At 38.4% G+C, this 22,797-nt stretch overlaps 2 protein-coding genes across 2 annotated transcripts; both read left to right on the top strand.

The window, feature by feature from the left end:
- Window positions 1-8,098: 8,098 nt before the first annotated feature.
- Window positions 8,099-16,253, top strand: sec61a1a (SEC61 translocon subunit alpha 1a). The gene is made up of 12 exons (XM_026167999.1): window positions 8,099-8,210; window positions 8,861-8,928; window positions 9,073-9,138; window positions 9,407-9,485; window positions 9,569-9,700; window positions 9,810-9,919; window positions 12,558-12,711; window positions 12,846-13,006; window positions 13,123-13,320; window positions 13,728-13,919; window positions 14,011-14,087; window positions 15,162-16,253. Exons 1-12 carry the CDS (start codon window positions 8,204-8,206, stop codon window positions 15,346-15,348), a joined length of 1,431 nt encoding a protein of 476 aa, XP_026023784.1. The 5' UTR covers window positions 8,099-8,203; the 3' UTR covers window positions 15,349-16,253.
- Window positions 16,254-19,233: 2,980 nt separating this feature from the next.
- On the top strand, window positions 19,234-22,674 carry chchd4b (coiled-coil-helix-coiled-coil-helix domain containing 4b). Its single transcript, XM_026166414.1, has 3 exons — window positions 19,234-19,495; window positions 21,163-21,261; window positions 21,341-22,674. The coding sequence occupies exons 1-3, from the start codon at window positions 19,474-19,476 to the stop codon at window positions 21,661-21,663; spliced, it is 444 nt and encodes a 147-aa protein (XP_026022199.1). The 5' UTR covers window positions 19,234-19,473; the 3' UTR covers window positions 21,664-22,674.
- The last annotated feature ends 123 nt before the right edge of the window (window positions 22,675-22,797 follow it).

The raw sequence follows: 22,797 nt of genomic DNA on the forward strand, positions 1-22,797 counted from the left end.
GAAGTTTTTTTTATTGTGCTGATCCATTTCTCATCTCAATTGCAATACTCATCAAAACAGTTTTTTTTTTTAATCAGTCAGAACTACATATCTTTCACTCATCTTAATACTCTCCAACATTTCATTAGTGTTTTCAATCAAATTAATTCAAACGTTGTTTCATACATGTATGAAAGCATGAGACCAGTCGCATACTGATGGTAGTATTTGCTACCATCAGTATGTGACTGACACACATGTTCATGTCTTGTATCACATGTGCATATCATGGCACTCCGAATTATACACAAGCATGTACGTACATATGTGACTTTACTTGCTTGTGAGTGGAACAGTGCAGATTGCCAGTAAAACCGTGCAGAATAAAACCCCCTTCATCTCTTAAAAAATCCACAGGGCACAAGAGCAGGACCCCCTTGATCAGTGTGCAAACACTGTTTAGCAGATTATACTTTGTTTCCAAAGTACTTTTTGTTTATTGATAGTGATTTGTACAGTGCTGTGAAATTCTTCAGTTTCCTGTGTTTACTGTATTGTACTGTGTTGTATGAACATTGAAGGGAAAATAAAATTGTTTTGTCCAAGTTACACATGTGATACTGAAATAAGCTTTTCTGGAAAATTCACTTTTAGACACAATAGCAGTCAACTATACTCCAAATAAAAGAATAGTCAGATACAGCATGCATTCAAAGTAAATGAAAACTGCTAGTCATTATGACAAAGCACTGAAACATTTTCAATACCCTGCTTTATATAGGCTCAATGCAACTTGTCAATTTGGTGAGAATAACTCATTGGTTGACCAAAAAAAAAAAAACACCTTTGTCTTGACATATGCATCTTTAATGTTGGAAACTTCAAAATTAAAATGAGCCAAAGCAACTGACAAAAACTGTTACAGCCTTTTGGCAAGTTAACTGTTGCATGTATATGAGCTATTTTGGGAAATGCATCTTTAGTGCTGAGAACTTAAGAAATGTCCAAAGGCAATTTAGAAAATGGTAAATGCTGAGGAAGCAAAGTGTTTTACCACATTCAAAAGCACAAAATAAGTACAAATAAGATTGTCTCAGCAGGCGCATGTGTTTTTTATAAAAGAACTCAAACTGCTGTGGATAAACCACACACATGTCATAGTTTTTTATGACATCACAGTATGTTATGCAACCCTCCTTGAACCGTACATAACATACTGGTCAGATAAGGCTTCGCCACCATTAGGAATAAAATTATGGTTGACTGTCAATTTATGATCCTATAAAGCTGAACACACTCTGCTCTGCCAGTTCTTGTCCCATTTTCATATCAAGCAAGTGGGGTCACAGTCACTTGATAGCTGTGCTATAACTCTGCTTGCTCTGTCTTATCACTTCTTTAACTTTTGGTCCTGGTTAATTAATAAACACTTGATGAAATGTATAACTTTATCCAAGCAGGTAGGCGGGTTGAAATGATCTCAAGGGTCGTGTAAGTCACAGTTTGTTAAGGAACTGAAGGACAAAGGAATGTCTGTGAGACTGAACAAAAATGGGACTGGGGTTGTGTAAGTCCTTATTTTCACAGACTGTTGTCTGTTCTCAGGGTTGTGTCAGGACATCAACATCAATTTGAACATTTATTTATATTACTTAATCCACAATCTGTTGTCTGTGCAATTACTTTGTGCTGTCTGTTTCTTATTCTAATGCAGACTACAGACTTAATGGATTAAAGCAGAAGTGAACATAGTGTGTAATGTGTCAGACCACCATTAGCCTGTAGAAAGTCTATGGTATGGATTGTTTAAGTTTCTTAAATGAGTGCCATTTTTTCAAAAGAAATTCCTTCATTTGGTGTTTTGGCATCAGAACAGGAGGGCGCTGCTCATCTAAACTCATTTGTGGTGACCTTTTCTTGTATCGAGGGCAGTGTATCCAAACTGCAAACTGCAACAGATGGGATCACTGTAACTTTTAGGGCTATACTAATCTGATATATCTAAATCCAGGTGTTTCTTTCAATTTGTTACTCATCTGTAACTTACAACTGTTAATAAACATGAAGTATTTTGTTCATAAATAATCTATAAGGCTTTATGTGGCATTTTATGTGGTATGGGACCTCTGTGTGGTTCTGACTACCTTTTGGCCTGATTTATTAGATGTAACTGTAGTTGACAAACTCAAACTTGCAGATATCCACTGTGAAGATGAATTTTCTTTATATGACGGCTGAAGCATGTTAAGATGTGATTTGGGGGCAAGACTGAGTGAATCCTTTGTGTGCACTCTAAAACAGAAATCCTTTTTGTCAAGTAAAAAAACAAACAAAAACAAAAACCCACGCACAACCCTAATACTGTACAGGTACACTCATTCTCCCCGAAGCAAAATCCAAGTGGACTGTATGACTCTGTATGCTTAAAATATCCCAGACAAGATGAGACAAGTACTAGAGAAGGCATTGAGTGTTCAACTCAATAATCTGGATTAAGCGTGATGACTACAGCCCTGTTAAAGATGATTAACTCCTGTGTGGTTAAGTTCTGGATTGTCAGTTACAACACATTCCCTGGTCAGTGGGACTGTTTTTTGGTTTTCTGCTGGGTAACTCTTTCCATGGAATAACTGCATTTCTCATGGAGGGATGGATTATAATGAATATAATGAGCATGTGGGTGGAGGAGGTGAAGGCAGGATGTTTCTATGATGAACACGCCCATACATTTACAGCATAATGATGTCAGCAAAAAACCTTTAAAGTATATATAAGTGAACTATGGCAATAGTTTCAAGGAGCACTGGCTGTCTTGATTTTAAAATCTTCTACATTGCTTTTTTTTTTAATTGTGCTTTTCAAAAACATGTTATATGTTCTGACCAGATAAATCAATTTTTCCTCAGTTGGTTGTCTTGTTTTTATCTCCAAGAGATTTAGATGTATCCTTACAGTATTATTAACATCCACAGTGGTTTTTTTAGACACTTCATAATGATTTTTTTATTAAAAAGTAACCTAAGCAGTTCTGCTCAGTGGCTGTCAAGGTCATGTTTATGTTCAGAGTAAAGATGTGGAAGAACCTTTGAACAGGTTACATAAGACGGGTACAATGAGGCTGAACTGAGTACAGCTGCTGTTTATTTGTTTATTTATAAGGAACCCCATTAGCTTCCACAACAGTGGTTGCTAGTCTTCCTGCAGGCCCAATGAGATTAGGAGGACAGAAGCAAAAAAAGAGAAAATACACAACGACTCTGTCCCCATTTAGTTACACTGACATTTAAATGTGCCATTATTTACAAAGTTTTATTGCTAAATAAGAGACCCAAAGACATATTTATATATGCTCCTTAAACTCTGTGATCTCTATTTGTAAAGTGAGTGTGACCAAACGGCAGCAGTAGGTGTTTCAGACACAAATTTCTTGTGTTATTGGATCAATCACTAGGAAATTTTCTACAGATGTTCATGAGTCCTATGTTTTGTATCTTGCAGATTTTAGTGGACCAGAAAATTGACATACATAACAACAACTCCTGGACATTCCTGTTGCTTTGTGGATCATGTTTATCAGGTTTAACATGCGATTTTTCCCACCATAACACAACATATAATAATGTGATGGCACTAAGTTAATGACAGTGTTTGACGCAAAACTATTTACAATCCTGTGCTTTGTTTTCAGTGATAATTATCATGGCATGCTAACACACTGAACTAAAAGTCAGCATTGTTTTTGTTGGTATTTAGCTCAAAGCACTGCTGTGTTTGCTGTGTTAACTGCATTGCTTCACAGAGCTTCTCATCTCCGTGTATAGCTCTTTAATCCTTTTAATTGGTTTTCAGAACTTCTCCAAGATTATGCTCTTGCTACCAGCTTTAATTATTTTTCGTCAACCCTCTTAAGACTACGTAGGAAATTTCCTTCAGAGAGGAGCTAGTGCTCTTTGGTCACTAGGGTTTATCTAGCCTGGAGTTTAGGGTCGAGGACATGGCGTTCTTCTGTGTGCTGGATCAGTGCAGCGGATTACAGGAACAATTTAAATCAACCAGTTATAACACACTGACGTTAGTACCGTATATGTAGCAGTTACATTTTAAACAGACCTAGTGAAATACTATATGTTAGCAGTCTGTGGGTCACCAAGAGTTCAGATCAGGTCTTTGCCTGAGACACAGCCTGTTTATTCTGAGCAGTGAATGCTTGGCTAACTTTAGAGCAAGTGGATGAACCCAAATTTAAATCAGTATGTAGAGGGTTTACAGCATAATAAACCAGTATGCTGGCTAAACAAGCTTCAGCAAGTTCTCCTCAACAAGCTTCTCCTTACTGACAGACAATCCGTGGGGCACAGGCACAGAACATCAGCATGTGGCCTTATAAATCCCCTGGCGACTAACTCTATCTCTCTCACAGTCAGCTATTAGTGTGACCATCTGTTTTACACACACAAACATGCAAGTCAGTTCAAACACACACAAATTCATTTAAATTAGAGAAAAATGTGGATCTTTTGATGTCTGTATGCTGTGAGTGTCCTGGTTTTTGATGGCAGGTAAATTAATGTCTTGATGCATGCTCAACCATCCAGGTAAGTAAATCCCTAAAGGTTGATTCTGTTCATCTGGACGTAGCGTTTGCAGTGGGAGAAACGTTTCCCCAACCTTATAAACAGTACATTGCACAATGACTGAAACTAGCACCACTGAATGAACAATGGGCTGGGAGGTCAGTTCCTTGATCATGGAGGTGAATTAACTGGCAGACTTGCATGAGAGGAGGGCGGGCCTCCAGGAACAAAACAAGGAATGAGATGAATGTGAGACAAAAAGGAAGTAGAACAAACATCCACCAGTATCAGTCCAAGGAACTCAAAATTCCTTCATGCTCATATTTCAATGAAATCAAAGACTCTTGTGCAACACCAGCTGCCAAGGAACTTTTCTTTGCATGTGTTTTTGTTCAGCTTGAGTATTTGCGTTCACAGTGACCATGTCACAAGTCACGTTTACAATTCATATAATGTTTTGGGGCACTAGTTCAAAAATTTTTGTTCAAGACACTAATATCTTCTTTTTAGAATTAAATAAAATGTATGAATAATTCTGAGATCTGACAATGTACTATGATATTGTGTGCTACTCCTCAATGCTGAAAGAGGTGGTTTAGGTATTTGATTAGGGTACCTCCTGGGTGCCTCCTGGGTAAGGTGTCTTGGGCATGTCCCACTGGAAGGAGGCCCTAGTGCAGACCCAGGACACACACTGGAGAGATTATATTGCTTGGCAGGCCTGGAAACACCTCAATGTCCCTGTGGATAAGCTAGAGGAAGTGGCTAAGGAGTGGGAGGTCTGGACCTCTCTGCTTAGCCTCTGCAACCCAGCCCCAAATAAGTGAAAGAGAAAATGGATGGATGGATCTGACAGTCTTGCAGTATATAAAAGTCCTGGTCAAATCTTGTGTTTGTGAGAGGCAGCCAATCAGGAGAAAGTTAAAGTTGCAGGGAGGGTTGCCTCTCATTTAAAGTGAGAGTAGTTTTAGACAGTTGGTGTTAAGAGGCTGCACTAAAGCCCAGTCTAAGAATGGGGAATTGGTATAATAGGTCCTCTTTAAACTGATCTGGAAAATGTGGAATTAAAAAAAGAAATGACTAGAAGAAACAAGAACATCCTCGAAGTTACTATGTGTTTCACCTCCATGTAGATCAAAACCTTGTTTGCGGTTGCAACAAATCGCCACTTTAATTACGTAATGTTGTTACCTTTAAATGCTATTTGTATCTAAACCAGGAGCATCAAATCAAAGCATAAATAGTGGAACCCTTGTATATGCTGACGTCATTGCACACCACTTAAAAAGAAAGAGCAGATATATTAATCTTATTCATCATTGTTAATACTAATGCTGGCCTATTGTTTTGCCTTTACTGACACTATCAACTGCTCTGGTTATTCTGTAAACTCCTTTGTGTATATTATTTTGCCTTTGTTGAAAGTGAAACTCAAAAGGAGCCGTATCACTTTCTTGACAACCCTGTATTGCCTGAGCTACATTTTTGCCTCTGGTCAGCGCTGCCCTCTGGTGGAGAAAGTCATGTTTCAGCAGTGGAGGAACAAGTAGTCAGGTCGATTTTAAGCAAAATAGTAATATTTTGTACAGTTTATGATGAAGTTAATGCTTAATATTGTAGTACTTTGTATTATATACCCTCAGAATAAAATAAGTCATTATGAAATAGCCTCTTTTGAGTGTTAAACTGCTAAATCGGACAGCAGCAGCAGCCAAAGCCTCGTGGTGCAGGAATATGAGATGAGGTGCACACTGAGGGCAGTGAACCCCAGGAAGGCCGCAGGTCCAGACGGGGGGACCGGAAGGGTTCTAAAAGAATGTGCAGACCAGCTGGCTGGGGTCGTCACTAAGATCTTCAACACTTCACTCTCCCAGTCCTGCATCCTAAAGTCAGCCACAATTGTCCCACTGCCAAAGCATACCAACATTAGCAGCCTCAACGACTACCGACCAGTTGCTCTAACCCCTGTTATAATGAAGTGCTTCAAGAAACTGGTCCAACATCACATCATGTCCTGCCTGCCACCCACACTCAACCCGCTCCAGTTCGCACACAGAGCTAGCAGACCAACTGAAGATGCCATTGCTACAACGCTCCACACCACTATCTCTCACCTGGAACAACAAGGGCGTTATGCCAGGCTGCTCTTTGTTGACTTTAGCTCTGCTTTAAATACGATACTCCCAGACAGACTAATAGTTAAACTGCTGGATATTGGACTTCCTTCTACCACCTGCCGCTGGATCAGAGACTTCCTGTCAGACCGTGTACAGAGAGTTAGAGTGGGGCCTCATCTTTCCTCACCCCTCAGCCTTAACACCGGCTCTCCACAAGGCTGTGTACTGACTGAGTCCTCTACTGTACACTCTGTACACACATGACTGTGTTAGTTCCCACCCAGACAACGCAGTCATTAAGTTTGCAGATGATACCACCGTGGTGGGGCTCATCTCAGGGGGAGATGAGACGGCATACAGAGCTGAGGTTCAGAGGCTGACAGATTGGTGTGTAGACAACAACCTGGACCTCAATACCACCAAGACAGAAGAACTGGTAGTCGACTTCAGAAGCAGGAAGTTTGAGCTGCAGCCTGTCAGCATCAACGGGGAGTGTGTGGAAAGGGTGTCCAGTTTCAAGTTCCTGGGTGTGCACATAGACACAGACCTCCAATGGAGCTCAAACACCTCTGCGGTTTTGAAGAAGGCCCAACAGCGTCTCCACTTTCTGAGAATCCTCAGAAAAATGGACCTGAAGAAGGAGCTGCTGACCGTCTTCTACCACTGCTTCACTGAAAGTCTTTAACCAAAGAATCAAAAATGCAAAGGAAAGAGACAATGCAACTAGCATCTATTTAAAAAAACATTTTCTTCCTCATCACATCAAGATTTATTTCCTGAACTGAACTGTTACACGTGAAAATATGCATAAACATGCTTATTTATTCCCATTATTGTTGCAATTACTCACTGTCAGCAGATTAGACATGTCCAACTGGTTGGTTACAAGCCTGGCTGGTTATGCCAGAGGAAAAAGGTCAAAGCCAAGATGTTGTCTAACGTTTTTTGTTGTTGTAACGTTTTCCAACTTTTCCAACAACTCCACTAAAATGGCAATAAAATCTGACACGATTGTACACTTGTTACTTCAACCAAGCTGCGGCACAGTGCGCCAGGTTACAAAAATCGAGAGGTGCTGGACTGCCCAGTGGACAGGACACAAGACGTGACATCAGAATCAGCGCGCATGACACAGGCAACAAATTCATTTGACTGCACTCTGCAATCTATTGACATCAAGTGGCGATATTTTACGATTTGTAACTTTAACTGCAGTAGTAGCAGCTGAAAAATATTGTCCCTCTGTTTCTCTGGGACTGTCAGGCTCCGGGGTTGTTTGCTTTACACAAGTATGTCAAAAATTAAAGTAGGTCTATTAAAATGTAGCTTTTCATATTTGTTCTTCGTTTCTTTGTATTGCAACTGTGATATGTGATGTTCAGTTAAAAGGTCGCTGTCTCTTTAAATCGCTGGTCTTCGTGTCTGTAGTGATGACGTGTCGCCTCCTTTTCCTCCCGGTGGCTCAGTTACTCAGGCTCAAGCTGGTCTCATTTCCACTGTGAAGAACCGTACAAAGAGACCAGTTGGGACATCATGGGCAGTAAGTTTCACTTTGGCACATGATTTTTAAGACTGTGATCTGCAAAAAACGAGGAGCAAAACTGAAACAGTGTTTTATGTGTTTTTGACAACTTAGTTAGCTAACGGTAACTAGCAACTGGCGTTGATCGCATGCAGCTAGCATTTAGTCGCTAGCTTCCTGGTTGATAAATGGTTTTTTCCCTGTTATGAAAATATTTCTAATGAGAAGTAGTTGTAGGGTTTAGCTTAATAACTAGGTGATATTTTGGCAAACTAGTTTTCTAGTCTGTAGATATCCTTTAAAAGCGATACGGTGAGTGGCTTAATTTCGAGACCTTTACGCTAACTTGTTAGCCACTCATTCAAAGACATTGACAGTCTAGTGATGACGACGCATAAGAAGCTCTGTTTTTTGTGAGTCCGCTGTTCCTGTTTCCTGCCTTGCATTACTAGAAACATGTAGGTTGTAGAGGTACTGTAAAGATCTGACATAACAACAGGAAACTGATTTTTTTTTTTTTCAAAGCTTTGCTTTACTCCAGGTACATTGTTGGTACATTCACATTTGTCTGTAAAGTCCGCCCCCCATTCATTACCACGTCCCGCTGATGATAACCAGATATGATCACCTTTTTACTCATGTTTGTTTCTTTGTTTGTTTGTTTTCAGTCAAATTCTTGGAGGTGATAAAGCCTTTCTGTGCTGTGCTGCCAGAGATCCAAAAACCCGAAAGAAAGGTATGTGTGTTTTTAAATACCTCCCCCTTGTTTTCATAGTTCTAAATAAACAATTAGCAATCAGTAAGCTTTATATTGTGTTTGCTTTAATTTTTTTACCCCCCTCCCCTCGTTTTAAACTTATTACATTTGCTCAACCATTAGATCCAGTTCAGAGAGAAGGTGTTATGGACTGCTATCACTCTTTTCATCTTTCTGGTGTGCTGCCAGGTGAGTCTCACTGTTGTTTAGTTTGTGTATTTACATTTTTATTATGTTTTTAATAGGGGAAAAAACCTCAACAGCTTAAATAAGTAAAAAAAAACTTAGCATAAATTATTACAATGTTATTATTACATTAAGTTGTCTGTTACAGGAATGTTTCTTACATAATAGTCAAAGTATCAAGCTGAAGTCAGTGAATTCAGGGGACACACAATTATAACACTTCATGCAGCCAATTAAGACTCGACTGTAAATGCAATATGTTGCTTTTCAGATTCCCCTGTTTGGCATAATGTCCTCAGACTCTGCAGATCCTTTCTACTGGATGAGAGTCATTCTGGCCTCAAACAGAGGTATATACTTTTTAATATATTTGTGTATAAGTTAGATATATGTCTGCTGTTTTCTGGGGTCTAACTTGAACATTTTCTTCTAGGTACTTTGATGGAGCTGGGTATCTCGCCAATTGTCACCTCAGGCCTGATCATGCAGCTGCTTGCTGGAGCTAAGATCATCGAAGTTGGAGACACTCCAAAGGACAGAGCGCTTTTTAATGGAGCACAAAAATGTATGTAATCTCTGCTCAGGTGCTGGTTTGAAGTAGTTTGAAATTGCCTATCAAGACTTTAGGGTCTCTGACCTCTGATTTTTTTTATTTATTTATTTTTTTTCTTCAGTGTTTGGCATGATCATCACCATTGGACAGGCTATTGTGTATGTGATGACTGGCATGTACGGAGATCCGTCAGAGATGGGTGCAGGGATCTGTCTGCTGATCATCATTCAGGTGAGAACAGGATGAATATCTGCAAACATACCTGAACTGTGTAATGTCAGGACATGTAGGGCTGCTCGATTATGGCAAAAATGATAATCACGATTATTTTCACTGAAATTGAGATCACGATTATTTGACGATATTTATTTAACCCTTTAAGACCTACCATAGAACCAAGTCCGCCAGAGCTTATATTATTTTTTTTGTACATGCTGTAGTGCCATTTGTGGGAGCATTTCAAGTTGCTATACATCAATACAACTGTTATAGCCCATATTTTAATAATATGTATGCATTAAGTCCATAGTAACTACATTAATTGCAAACAAGTGCAATAAACTACAAAAAAATTGAAAATCGTTTTTGTTTTGTTTACATATATTTCTACTTGGAGAAATTTAAGAGGTTTATCCCTCAAAACTTTAAATACAAAAAAGTTGCAAAAAATAGTTTACAACAACAGGAAATTTATTTTGAGTGTCTTCATAGTTTTATTTTGGAGATACAGCAATTTTTATATACTGCAGGAAAAACAAAAAAAACAATCCTATGATGCAAATTTGCAAAGAAAACAGCACGTGCATCAAAATAAACTATTTCCAGCTGTGCAATTCGAGTTCTAAGCATCCCAGCAACTATTCAGAAAAGTATAGAGTCAAACATGACTTATAAAAACACTAGTATAAGTATAGTATAGTATAGTTTTTTACTTAAGGCCTACAAGTAAAAAAACTACATTTTCCGCAAAAATGACATCACTTCCGGTTTCGGGCAGGAAATGCGATAGTTCGAGTTGACGTCTTTTTCAAAGTGGGAAGTGTTATGAACAGCTGATGGATCGGCAAAGCGTGTTTCTGGAATATTATGTTTTTGTTCCTGCAAGCGCTTTTTATGCAATTTTTGCAAAGCTTTATGTGGAAGGAAACCGTGACCGAGGACAAGCTGATGGCATAAGATGTAAGTACAACTCCTCCGGTTTCATATGCAAAACAAATTATTGCGCTAGCTTAGCGGTTCAGGTTCTACAGGGATTTAAAAATAGTTACGGAGTGTGCTGCTCTGACCGGCTTTAAAGGGTTAACAATAACAATGTATTGAATAATGACTTTAAAAAATAATATAAAATAGTGTGCAAATACTGATAACAGTGCAAATGTTTGCAATATAAGAAATAAATGAAAAATGTAAACATCTATGTTTAGTCAACTTTGCAGTGTTGCTCTGTGGTGCAGCTACTACATCGTAGCAAAGTTTACACACTGTCTACTTGATCCACGTCTAACTCCGCCAACCCATAATGTTTCCACACCACTGAAGTTTTTTTTTTTAACCTCTTTTCAACCAACGGCAGTCACTCTCCTCTCCAAATAACTTCTGCTTAGCTTTCCGAGCTTCCCTCGGGTCCTCTTAATTGTTGTGACGCGTGTTCGAAATGGAGAGCGGTGCGCTTGACTTACCACACGGAGCAGCGCGAGAGTAAAGCATGAGGGAGGGGCTAATAATCGGCTCAGTCATTTTTAATGATCGTTGAAAGCCCAGATCGTAATCGTGATTAAAATTCGATTAATTGAGCAGCCCTAAGGACATGTATATAAATATAAATTAAATAAATTGTTTTATTAATTAATTATTAATTGTTTGGTTCCTCAGAGTTTCCAACAATGTTGTTTTTGTTTTTATGAACGTTATTATTACAGACATGTCCCTTACACTGGCATTACTGTTTATTCAATGTCATTCTTATTAAACTTAATGTTGACATCACAATTAAAGAAGTGCACGAGGCGCATTTCAGAGAGAGGTTTCATTAGTTACTCTGTCAAATACAGGGTAACTAAGTACAAGGTCTGGTTCAGCATTCATATTAGAGTTGTGTGATTAGTAGTTGATTATACAGCAATACAAAATTCTAATCTCTTTATAAAAGGCTGAGGCAATGGAGATTTTTTTTTTCCAGCTTGTCTTTTCCCAAAGCCTTGTCTGCTACCTTTTCATAAACACTCAAAGAATACCAGTGAAAACCCTTTGATTAAAATCAGCCTTTTTTAAATTGTTATTAGTTGGTAATAGTTTTAAACCTGTGAGTATAAATATACTCCCAAGGAGATGTTACTTTCACGCTCTCAACCTAAAGCACACATACGCTGTACTTTCTGTTACTGAGATGACGCTACTGGTACTTTAAAGAACTCTTTGGGCTAGGAAACATAATTAAATTTCAGTTATTTTCAGCTTTATTTATCATTTAGGGTAACTGTTATACTCATTGATGACGTAACAACAGGTATAGATGCAGTAATTTTCAAAAAAAATGAATCAATTGAAATCATTTCTTTTTCATTTATTCTGCTCAGCTCACAACCTGCTGGGGTTGTGAGCTGAGGGGGTTTTGCTGTCACCACAGCTTCTTATAATCTTGTGAATGTGAGAACGAAGTGGAGTAAAATTTTTGAATGTATCCCATCTGCTGTCAGTATTATTTTTTTTATTAATCTTTCATTCCACAAGCCTACATAATTTTTTATTAATTTTAAATGTAAAAACAGAAGACGTAATGTGTTTGTTGGAGTCGATACTCAAAACTTTCCAAACATGGCAAATCTCCATAGCAATCTCATATGACTCGAACTGTTACGTTTCTCTCTAGCTGTTTGTGGCTGGGCTGATTGTGCTGCTGCTGGATGAGTTGCTCCAAAAGGGCTATGGTCTTGGTTCAGGCATTTCCTTGTTCATTGCTACCAACATCTGTGAAACGATTGTGTGGAAGGCCTTCAGTCCCACTACTGTGAACACTGGAAGAGGTAAGGAACCAATAATTGGTTTTTACAAAGTGATTTTTTTTTTTAATTAAATAATAATTAAAAAAAAACATGTTGCATCTTTGCAATCCAAAACGAGGTTTCTAATTTGAGAGGGTTTTTTTCTGTGTTTCCAGGCACGGAGTTTGAGGGTGCGATCATTGCTCTTTTCCATTTGCTTGCCACAAGGACTGACAAAGTGCGTGCTCTGAGAGAGGCCTTCTACAGACAGAACCTGCCCAACCTCATGAACCTGATTGCTACAGTCTTTGTTTTTGCTGTAGTGATATACTTTCAGGTCGGTTGCTTTTCTTTTCTTTTGTCTGACTTCACACTAACCCACTTGAGATTTAAAACGTGTATTTAAAAAAATAAAAATAAATCAGTGTGATGAATTAATCTCTTCTCTCACAGGGATTCAGGGTGGATCTGCCAATCAAGTCAGCTCGTTACCGTGGACAGTACAACACCTACCCCATCAAGCTCTTTTATACTTCCAACATTCCCATCATCCTGCAGTCTGCATTGGTCTCCAACTTGTATGTGATCTCCCAGATGCTCTCCACGCGCTTCAGTGGCAATTTCCTGGTTAATCTGCTCGGAACGTGGTCTGTGAGTACATGTTTGTGTTTTATAGATTCTTCAGTTCAGTTTGTTAGTGTGTTGACCTGCAAAATGCCTTATTTAAAGTGCAAAAAGACCCAACACCTAACAACCCAAAAATAAATGCCTCTGCTAATGGTTTGGCGATCCATCTTCTTTATAAAAACTACCTCCTCTCAAACAGTCAGTTTTGTTTTGTTTTTTAACCATATTTTTCTAACTACACAAGCTGCATTTATGTAAGCTTACCATGACATTCACACCTGTGTGCCAGGACAAGCCTATTCTTGGATATTTTTGGTTATTGATAAAAGGAAACAAAATAAAATTGTGGAAAGATTGTACCGGAGTCTGACAACTCATTATCATGTTAACATTAGTGACTGATGGAGTACGTTTTGTTCCCGTTTTCCCAGGACACATCGTCTGGTGGCCCGGCCCGTGCTTACCCAGTCGGGGGACTCTGTTACTACTTCTCTCCACCTGAATCATTTGGCTCTGTTCTGGAGGACCCAGTCCACGCAGTAATCTACATCATCTTCATGCTTGGTTCATGTGCCTTTTTCTCCAAAACCTGGATTGAAGTATCAGGCTCCTCTGCAAAAGATGTAAGTTATTACTGCTTTCTAGTAGGTTGTGTTATGACATTGTTTCAAGAAAACTCGTTCTTAGAGCTCTATTCCATTTCCTGTCATGCAGGTTGCAAAACAGCTGAAGGAGCAGCAGATGGTGATGAGGGGACACAGAGAGACCTCAATGGTCCATGAGCTTAACAGGTAAAATACAAGATCTGTTACACCTGTTGACCTTCTAGATTTTCGCCAGCTTCCCAAAATATACAGAACAATTTTGTGTTTCAAGTGTTTGTTATGCAATGCTCTGGTTCAGGAGGTTATGTCATGAGTTCATCCAGACACAGCCTCCATATAACTGCTTTTCACATTTCCTACATATAAATAATGCCAACCCACACTTTTTGCTAAACTGCTCTTTTAAGCACTACTTAGTTAAGTGAGTGTACACTTCTCAAAAATGTAAGGGAACATGATCATCAGTGTATAACACAAAGTCAGGGATAGGAAGCATGAACGTCTGTCTTTCACATGTTCACATGAGGTGAACTTCCTTCCTTTCATCACTGAAGAAAATAGGGCGCCAGTGGCGAACCTGCCAGCTCTGGTTTTCTCTGGGGGAATGCCAGTCAAACTGCATGGTGCCAGTCTGTTGGCACAGGTTCCACTAAAGGATTGCGGCCTTTGTGTAACACTTGTCGAGTCTGTATCTGACACTTTAGTTGGAATAATGCACATGGAGGGTTGGGGGGTAGGTCGTTTTGTAGGGCTCTGGCAGTGCTGGAGCAGATACAGCTCCTATTGCTGAATTGATGATCTTCTCCTACTATTTCCTCCACACTCTTGAGACTGTGGTAGGTGCAGCGGCACTTTTCAATGTGCCATCCAGGAAGAGCTGGAACTTGAATTGTCTCATGTTGCCAGCAGTGAACAAAAAAGACACTAGTAAAAACTCTGTGAAAGGTTTTGGTGACTACAATCATTCCCTTTTGGAGGAATTATTATTGTTGTCTCCAGTGCATTTGTTGTCACTTTCATTTACACCACAGTAGATGAAATGAGTTCACAATGGCTTGTGCTTTCTAAATTGACAGGGTGATATTTATTAATTTTAACTGACTTTGTGTCTTTATGTTAAACTGATTGCGTATTCCCTTTCTTTCTTCTTCTTTTTTCTTAAGCCGTATATGTGAATGCTATCATCCTTACTACAGATTGCATTTTCAACAGAAAAACACAGGGTGTGTAATTTCCTTAATTTCTCTGTTTTCATTTTAGATACATTCCCACTGCTGCTGCCTTTGGTGGACTGTGTATCGGTGGTTTGTCAGTGATGGCAGACTTCCTTGGAGCCATTGGCTCTGGCACTGGTATCCTGCTGGCCGTCACCATTATCTACCAGTACTTTGAAATATTTGTGAAAGAACAGAGTGAAGTAGGGAGCTTTGAAGGCCTATTCTTCTAGCCATCGTGCTCTTGCTTTTGACCCAACTTTTTTTTAGCACCACAAAACCCACGTTTATTTTACAGCCATGAGAAGCCCCTGCATCATCGGCACTGCAATTTTTTTAGGACGTTTGAGGAACCTTCAGGAGTCTCCGCTGAAATCGGGTACTGTGAGGTGCTGGGACAATATGCTGACTCTTCACTCCATTTGTTTTCCCCACAGACCTTCCAAAATGATGCAAAGAAAGACATTTGGCTGTGCTTTATCCATGTTTCTACCTGATTAAACGTGATTAAAGCTTCCTATATTCATCTATAGGCTTCCTGCAGGAGTCCCTCCCCCCTTCTGGACTGACAAATGCTTTGGTATGCAGGCATACTTGATTTGGATGGTGACGGTCATCTGTCTTCAGTGTGCTTAGTGTTATCTCCTACTTTTACTTTCAGCTTTATTTAATTTTTTTTTAGTTAACCTGCCAGTCAGTTAATGGTGTAAACCAGGAGGTGAACTGTCAGAGTCGAGGAGTGTGTATGTTTCTGATCGGGACACTGCACTGAAGTGTTTATTGGGTCAGGGTCCTCCGAGAAGAAGAGATGGAGCTCACATTGGGTTCCAACCTCTGGGAAACATTCAAAACTCATTTTTAATTTAAGGCATTCCCGGGGAGCTTCAGTATTAAATGACAGCTTTCATTGACTCTTGTTACCCACATCATGCAGTCTTATGCCTTGTTTTGTTTTTAGTTGTCTGCTTTGTGTACTTTCAATAATAACTTTTCCAAACAGACTGTACATAGGCCATATATTAAATAACTTGGATTTGTCTTAAGTGTAAGATAAAGTCTTTGAATATGTAAAAATAATTGCATTTCAGAACAAACTTGTACAAAAAACATTCTCAATAAAACATTTTGTGGAAAAAGACTGACTTTTAACTATTTGCTTGGGATGTCCTTTTTATACAACAGGTGAATCTGGGGAGGTTTTTGTGATGTTTATGTCACCACAATATTGTGGATTTAGTTCCCATATTTTGGTGTATTTGTTAACAAATGATGGCTTTACTGTCTGGTGGTTTACAGATCAGCCCGCAGGACCCTGTCAGAATTAAACCTGTGGTTTCAGTTTGAGTTTCTGGTCTTTGCACATAAACCGCCAAAGTATTACACAAAGAGGAAAACAGACCGTATAAAAACATGATGAAATAATGTGGTTTTGTTAGAGAATAATACTAAGTAGGACATTCAAGTGCCTGCAAAGCTTTACATCGGACTTTGATATTTGTAAGACGTAGGTAAGTCCGATTTTGAACAATTGTTCAAAAAGAAATTTTAAGGTTTTTTTTTGAAAGTGTGCTTCCATAAGAATTGATTATAGTTGTCATTAAATTAAGAAACTTGAACTAATCCTGCTTTAGCATAACAGCGGTTTAAGAAAAATGGTGTTATCTCGGGTTTGGTTCGCTAAGCTGCTTAAGGCAATATTCAAATGACTGCGCACCAACCTTGTTGCACCAACATCCATGCCATTTTCAAAGTCATTTTCATCACAGTTCTTCTCCATTTCGATACTTGGTTTGAATGTCTGCATGTCATCTTGACCTTCCACCTTCTCTCCAGTTCTTCTAATGTTTCCTGGTTTTCCTTTTGCTTTTCTCGCAGGGCTTTGTTTTTCTCCTGCATTTCTTCGTTTGCCTCATGCATGTCCTTGTTTCTTTGTTGTTATTTGTGATGGATGGCTTTTAACTCTTCATGTCTCTTCTGTAGTTCTTGAAATAAAGACTGTATGTCTTTGAGATTTTTCTCCTGTCGTTGCTTTTACTCTTGCATTTTGGTGTTTGCGTAATGGACTTTGCTGTAGAGTGCTTGTAATTGGGTGTTTTTGGTCACCACTTCTTGGATTTGGCTCTATTTCTCTGCATATCTTCTCAAGCTGCTCTTTCTCTTCCTTGAGTTCAGTGTTTTTGTCCTTTATTAATACTCACAACTCTGTGTTTTATGTTTCAAAGTCTTAAAGAATATACTGCATCTCTCTCTGGGTTTCTGGAGTTTTTCCTTCTCTTTTAGCAGGTCTGAGTTTTCTTTGAGTTCTTTATCGAATATTTCTTGTAATGCTTCCATTTTCTTTCTGTGTCTTTGAGTTTGCACTGCATCTGTTGGTGAACTGCTTCCTATTGTTCCTTCTTCTAAAGCATTTGCATATTTCTTTGGAGTGCTTTATCGAACACGCAAACCTTCATTATTTTTCTCTGATACTTGAAGTTTGCACATAGTCTCTTGGTGTATAGCTCCTGTTTCTCCTTTCTCTTTAAGCATTTCAGTATTCAGTATTAATTCTCACTGCTTAGTAAAACATTATGTGTAAACCTTCGGTGACTTGAAGCTTGCTCTGGAGCTTTTGCTGAATTGCTTCCATGTCTTGAAGTTTGCCCTGTATTTGTTTGCACATTGCTTCATTTGCTCCTTGTCTTTCAACATTTCTGTGTTTCGTCTCAGTGCTTCATTAAACATTACGTGTAAGCGTTCATTATTTTTTTCCGTGATGTGAAGCTTGTACAGCATCTGATGATGTAATGCTTCCATGGTTTGGAGCCTGCACAGCATGTGCTGGTGTATAACCTCCTGCTGTTCTTTCTCTTTAACCACTTCTGTATTTCTTTTCAACACTTTACCAAACATTACGCACAAACTTCCATTATTTTTCTCAGTAACCTGAAGCTTGCATTGCATCTGCTGGTGTATTGCTTCCAAATCTTGAAGCTTAGACTTCATTTGTTGGTGTATTGAGTCCTGCTGTTCCTTTTCTTTCAGCATTTTTATTTTTCGATGGAGTGCTTCATCAAACTTTGTTTGCAACCCTTCATTTTTTTTCTCAACATGCATTGTTTTCACATCGTGGAGCTTACGTTGCATCTCCTGGTGTATTGCTTCCTGTTGTTCCTTCTCTTTCAGCATTTGTGCATTCAGCATTTTTATGACATTTGCGACTAAAAAATTTTATTTGTCTGTTTTTTTTGTTCTTTTTTTCTTTTATTCAATTTGCATCAACATTACACATAAATTTAAATGAAATATAATCTAATATAAATTAGTTAACTTAAAAAAAATTAAAATAAAATAAATAAAAGTCTATACCACAGCTTTGATTGTGGGAGAAGTATAACGTATTTGCTAAGCATTAAAGATCTGAAAAAGTTATTTTGACAAAGGAAGTGATTTGTTGGACACAGGGCATCAGTTATTCAATAGATATTTCAGATATTTCCTCTTTTTCCCCATTAAAGAGGAATTGAGCAATGGTGAATGCTAATGCAGTAATTTGTTCATTAATTTTTTTGTAATGATCTTTAATTAGTAGTATTATTTTTAATTTTGTACAATGTATTATTCAGGAACAGCAGGTGTTTGGTTTGGGCAAAGCAAATGGATTTCTTTTTTAATTAGATACCAGAATAACTGGTATTACGACTGGCCATCCCTGTATTGTTCATGTCATGCGTGAAACAGTTTGCTGAATTATATTTTTCCCTCAGTGTGCATTAACACCTGTGATTATAACTCACAATATGTTTACTCCAAAAATAAACATTTTTTGAAAGCTCTTTTTGTAATCTCTATTTTATCATTTTATATTGATTACACACTCATATGTTAAACATATGAGTGTGTAATTAACATTAAAAAAGTAGAAGATGTAATATTGTCTCTTCATTCCCTTATTTTCAGTGACGTTAATTGATTTGTAATACAACCGAACTTTAGGGACAAAAGCTTTAATGTGTACCAAACTACCTGTAATTACTTGAATAATATTCAATAATTAAGCGCATAACATTTTATGTAATTTCGCAGAAATAAAGTGTGGTCCAAACACAAGATGAAGAGGATATTTCTATTACGAACTCCAGGAGGCAGCAACGCGCACCGTGGCGTAAACGATCCCAGCAACACTTTCGGAGAAGAAGAGTAACCACGTTCTGGCAAGGATAGTTGTGAAACAGCTTCCGAAGGATGGATTAAAACCTGCGATGCTGTGATATTTGCGTTTGTTGCATTGTGTGTCAGTAAAAGGCGCAACCATCAGTGACCTGCCATCTGTTTCAAGGAGTCAAGAGGAGGAAGTTAATGTGCTTCGGCGTGAAGAGATGAGTTCGGTCAGACAGGAAGGTAAGCATGCTGTGAACACCGGCTAACTTTTCTGCAAAGCTACTCTCTAAAGCTTAGTTGAGTCTGAATGAAAAATGAATCTTGGTGTAATAATAAGGTGGATTAAGAAGCTCCCTCATAGGATCTGAGCTAGGACAGTTATCCTGAGAGGGCAACAGTGCCTGCCACCTGTGGCCGTCAGAGTTTAACCTTGACCAGAACGTGCTACAGTCCACCAGGCCTGCAACATACCGTAATTATTAAAGTGACTAATATTAGCACGTTAGAAAGTCACTTCTAGTCTAGTTATAGTTTAAGGTGTGTGTGAAAGTATTTGGACTGTCATGGTAGTAGATTAAGTAATTCGTCACACCAAGTGTGGTTTTAAGATGCTTTTACACTACACAGCCCTTATTGGCTATGCTGTAGATTAAGTTTAGTTATTTAGTGGGGGGAAAGTGCCTATAATAAATAATGAACTACAGCTGAATTCGTAATGTATAAACTATGATTACGTGGCTTATTAATCTTTAGTTAATGTTTCAGAGAACAGGGAGAGTGCACACTCGTTCTTGGAGATAAGAGTTTATAATCACACATAATAATAATAATTATCATCACACAAATATGTTTCATTTAAAGGTGGGAAGAGAACATTCTTTATTATATAACTGTGTATAATCACAACTGTTAAACGCTCGTAACTGCCTTTTCTATTTATCAGTATTAAATTTATGTGAACTTAACTAAATGAAACTAGCTTATTGCAAGCTTGTTTGTGCATGCAACGGAGTGGCAGGAAACTTTGCACACTCACTGAAATGGCAGCTCAGGTGCCTTTATGATATAATGACCCCTCTTCATGTCTCTGTTTTAATCAAAGTCAGTTTAATCTCTTTTATGTTTATTCACTTACAAGGGAGGAAAAGCAGTACAGAGTAATAGTGTATGCGAGTGCTTGCCAGGGCAGTCCCGCTGAGCCTGTTTTATACATTTCCCCATTCATATCAACCAGTAAACACGTACTGTGGGAACAGATGTGTGTCAGAGAAAACAGTTTCATTGTATAGCGTGCTAGAACACAATGCTGATGGAACTTGAATAACAGATAGCAGAGAAGACACATCACAGATTGGGAGAAGGACAGACAGACAGAGATTTTCTCAGCTTACCCCGGAAGAGTGTTTATCTTCGTCTTCATGTTTTTGCTGTGTCTATGGGGTTTTCTCTGTATACTTCGGAAGACTCAATGCCAGATAAAGCTCTTAAGTCCTTGGAAAAAAATCCTGGGATTTAGTTTGAAGTGCTTTGAGTGATAACTTCAAATAATCTTTTATTGGCTGTTAAATGATTCAAAGAAAATTGTATAAAACACCAACAAACAAAACACAAAAAAGAAAGAAAGCAGCAAATCTTCACTTCAGAGAGTCTGTTAAGAATTGCTGAGCATTGTTTTAAGTGTGTTAACAAAATAATAACTCCACCAATCATCTCCTGTGGAAGCTCGTTTCATAAGTAAGCCGGCATTTCATGTTATCTCGTAAAAATTCCATTTAATAAGTGGAAATTTTGAGATGTTCAATTCAAAATTTTGACTTGTATATGGCCAAAAAAAAAAACCCAACGACAGGAAAAAGTTTTGATACCTTCCTGATGATTTATTTAAAATGCTCTATTTCACACAACAGGTAAAGACACGATCATCTTTGCCACCAAAGAGGATCATGCAGCACCCAGCACTGCGGAGCTCGTGGAGGAAGACCCCAATGACCCATTTGAGGAGAGAGGTGAGAAACGGTAAAGAAAGCTTTGGTGAAGTTGCACAATTACAAGTTATTTATTCTGTATTCTCCTCTCTCGTCCCAGGCTTAATTCTTCCCAATGGGGAGATTAATTGGAACTGCCCCTGCCTGGGTGGGATGGCCAGTGGTCCCTGTGGGACTGAATTTAAGGACGCCTTCTCTTGTTTCCACTATAGTAAGGAGGAGGTGAAGGGCTCTGACTGCCTGGAGCAGTTCAGGTCTATGCAGGAGTGCATGCAGCGTTACCCAGAGCTCTATCCACAAGAAGATGACAAATCACCCAGCGACACCCCAAAAGACTCTGAATCCACAGATGCGCTGGATGAAAGCTCAACATCTGCCTCAGATCAGGACTCTGATACCAAACAGGCCAACACAGAGAGCTAATAATGAGTCTCCGCAGCAACAGCGACGCTCAGTATCCATACATGACATAATTAATCATCCCTTTATTGAGCAAAAATAATGCAGAGATATTTTTTCATTATTTGTCATTAGTTTATTTTTACTATCGACAGTTTTTTTTTCATAGCTCATTTGTAAATGATCAGAAATGGCTGTTATGCTTTGGGCTGTGTGGAAGCTGGATAGACAAAGTGAGGAAACACGCAGCAGAGATTACAGATTATTATGAGTTAATTTAAAGTAATTTGATTGGCTGGATGGAAGCAAACGCTGCCACCTTAATATCAAAAAGTATTTAAGATTTTCCCTCCACTGGTTTCTGATTTGTCCTTAAAGGAAAATGGCTACAGAGCAGATACTGTTTGCATGCTGTAGCAGATAAAACTTTTATTTCAGTTTCATTTACAAACTTTGCCAGCAAAGCGATTTAATGCACAAAAGAAAAAAAGGTTTGTGAAGTTGTTTAATCCTGCCACTGTGCTCATCCATAATGGTTGTAAATAATCTTCAGCTGAGTGCTAATTAAGGACCAAGCTTCCTACACCCACACAGTGCACTGTGTGTATACGTTTGGCTCTTTTTCTTCGTGTCTCAGGATGAACATTTGTCTGCTGTGTGATTAACCATCAGAGAGTGTAAACAGTATATTGTCTTAATTTTCTGTCTTTTACATTGTTACACAAATGTTACTTATATCAAATTTGTCTCAAAAGTTTATGTTAGTAACATTATTGAAAAGTTGCCAGCTTTACAAGGTATGAAGCACAAACTGAGGAAATGACTACAACTTGTTTTTGTTTATGAGCTGTTTATTTGTGTCTTTGCACTCTCTGTCCAGTAAGACTGCATTTTTTTTTATAACCAGACCTGAAAAATTTACCTCATCTAAGCTGAAATGAACCGTGTGTGTGCCGCACAGGAGTGACTGACTTGACTTGAAGTGGATATGACAATATTGTTAAAAGTTTTATAATAAAATCAATTACAAATCTCTGGTTTGTGAGATATTGTTGACTGTACACATCGTATTGCAGGTTTACATCATTAACGATGGGAAAATGAACAATGTTACTCATCACGTGTTTGCTTACCGACATTGAATTTTCACTCAAAAAA

The sequence above is a fragment of the Astatotilapia calliptera genome, chromosome 5, assembly GCF_900246225.1.
Source record: "Astatotilapia calliptera chromosome 5, fAstCal1.2, whole genome shotgun sequence".
NCBI lineage: Eukaryota > Metazoa > Chordata > Actinopteri > Cichliformes > Cichlidae > Astatotilapia > Astatotilapia calliptera.

Bases quoted from the DNA above. Each gene is read 5' to 3' on its own strand.
- sec61a1a (XM_026167999.1), top strand. The intron at 9,139-9,406 runs GTGAGTCTCACT...GTTGCTTTTCAG, and splicing joins TCTTTCTGGTGTGCTGCCAG to ATTCCCCTGTTTGGCATAAT. The intron at 14,088-15,161 runs GTAAAATACAAG...TTTTCATTTTAG, and splicing joins ATGGTCCATGAGCTTAACAG to ATACATTCCCACTGCTGCTG.
- chchd4b (XM_026166414.1), top strand. From the start codon at position 19,474: ATGAGTTCGGTCAGACAGGAAG. The intron at 19,496-21,162 runs GTAAGCATGCTG...TTCACACAACAG, and splicing joins GAGTTCGGTCAGACAGGAAG to GTAAAGACACGATCATCTTT. The intron at 21,262-21,340 runs GTGAGAAACGGT...CTCTCGTCCCAG, and splicing joins TGACCCATTTGAGGAGAGAG to GCTTAATTCTTCCCAATGGG.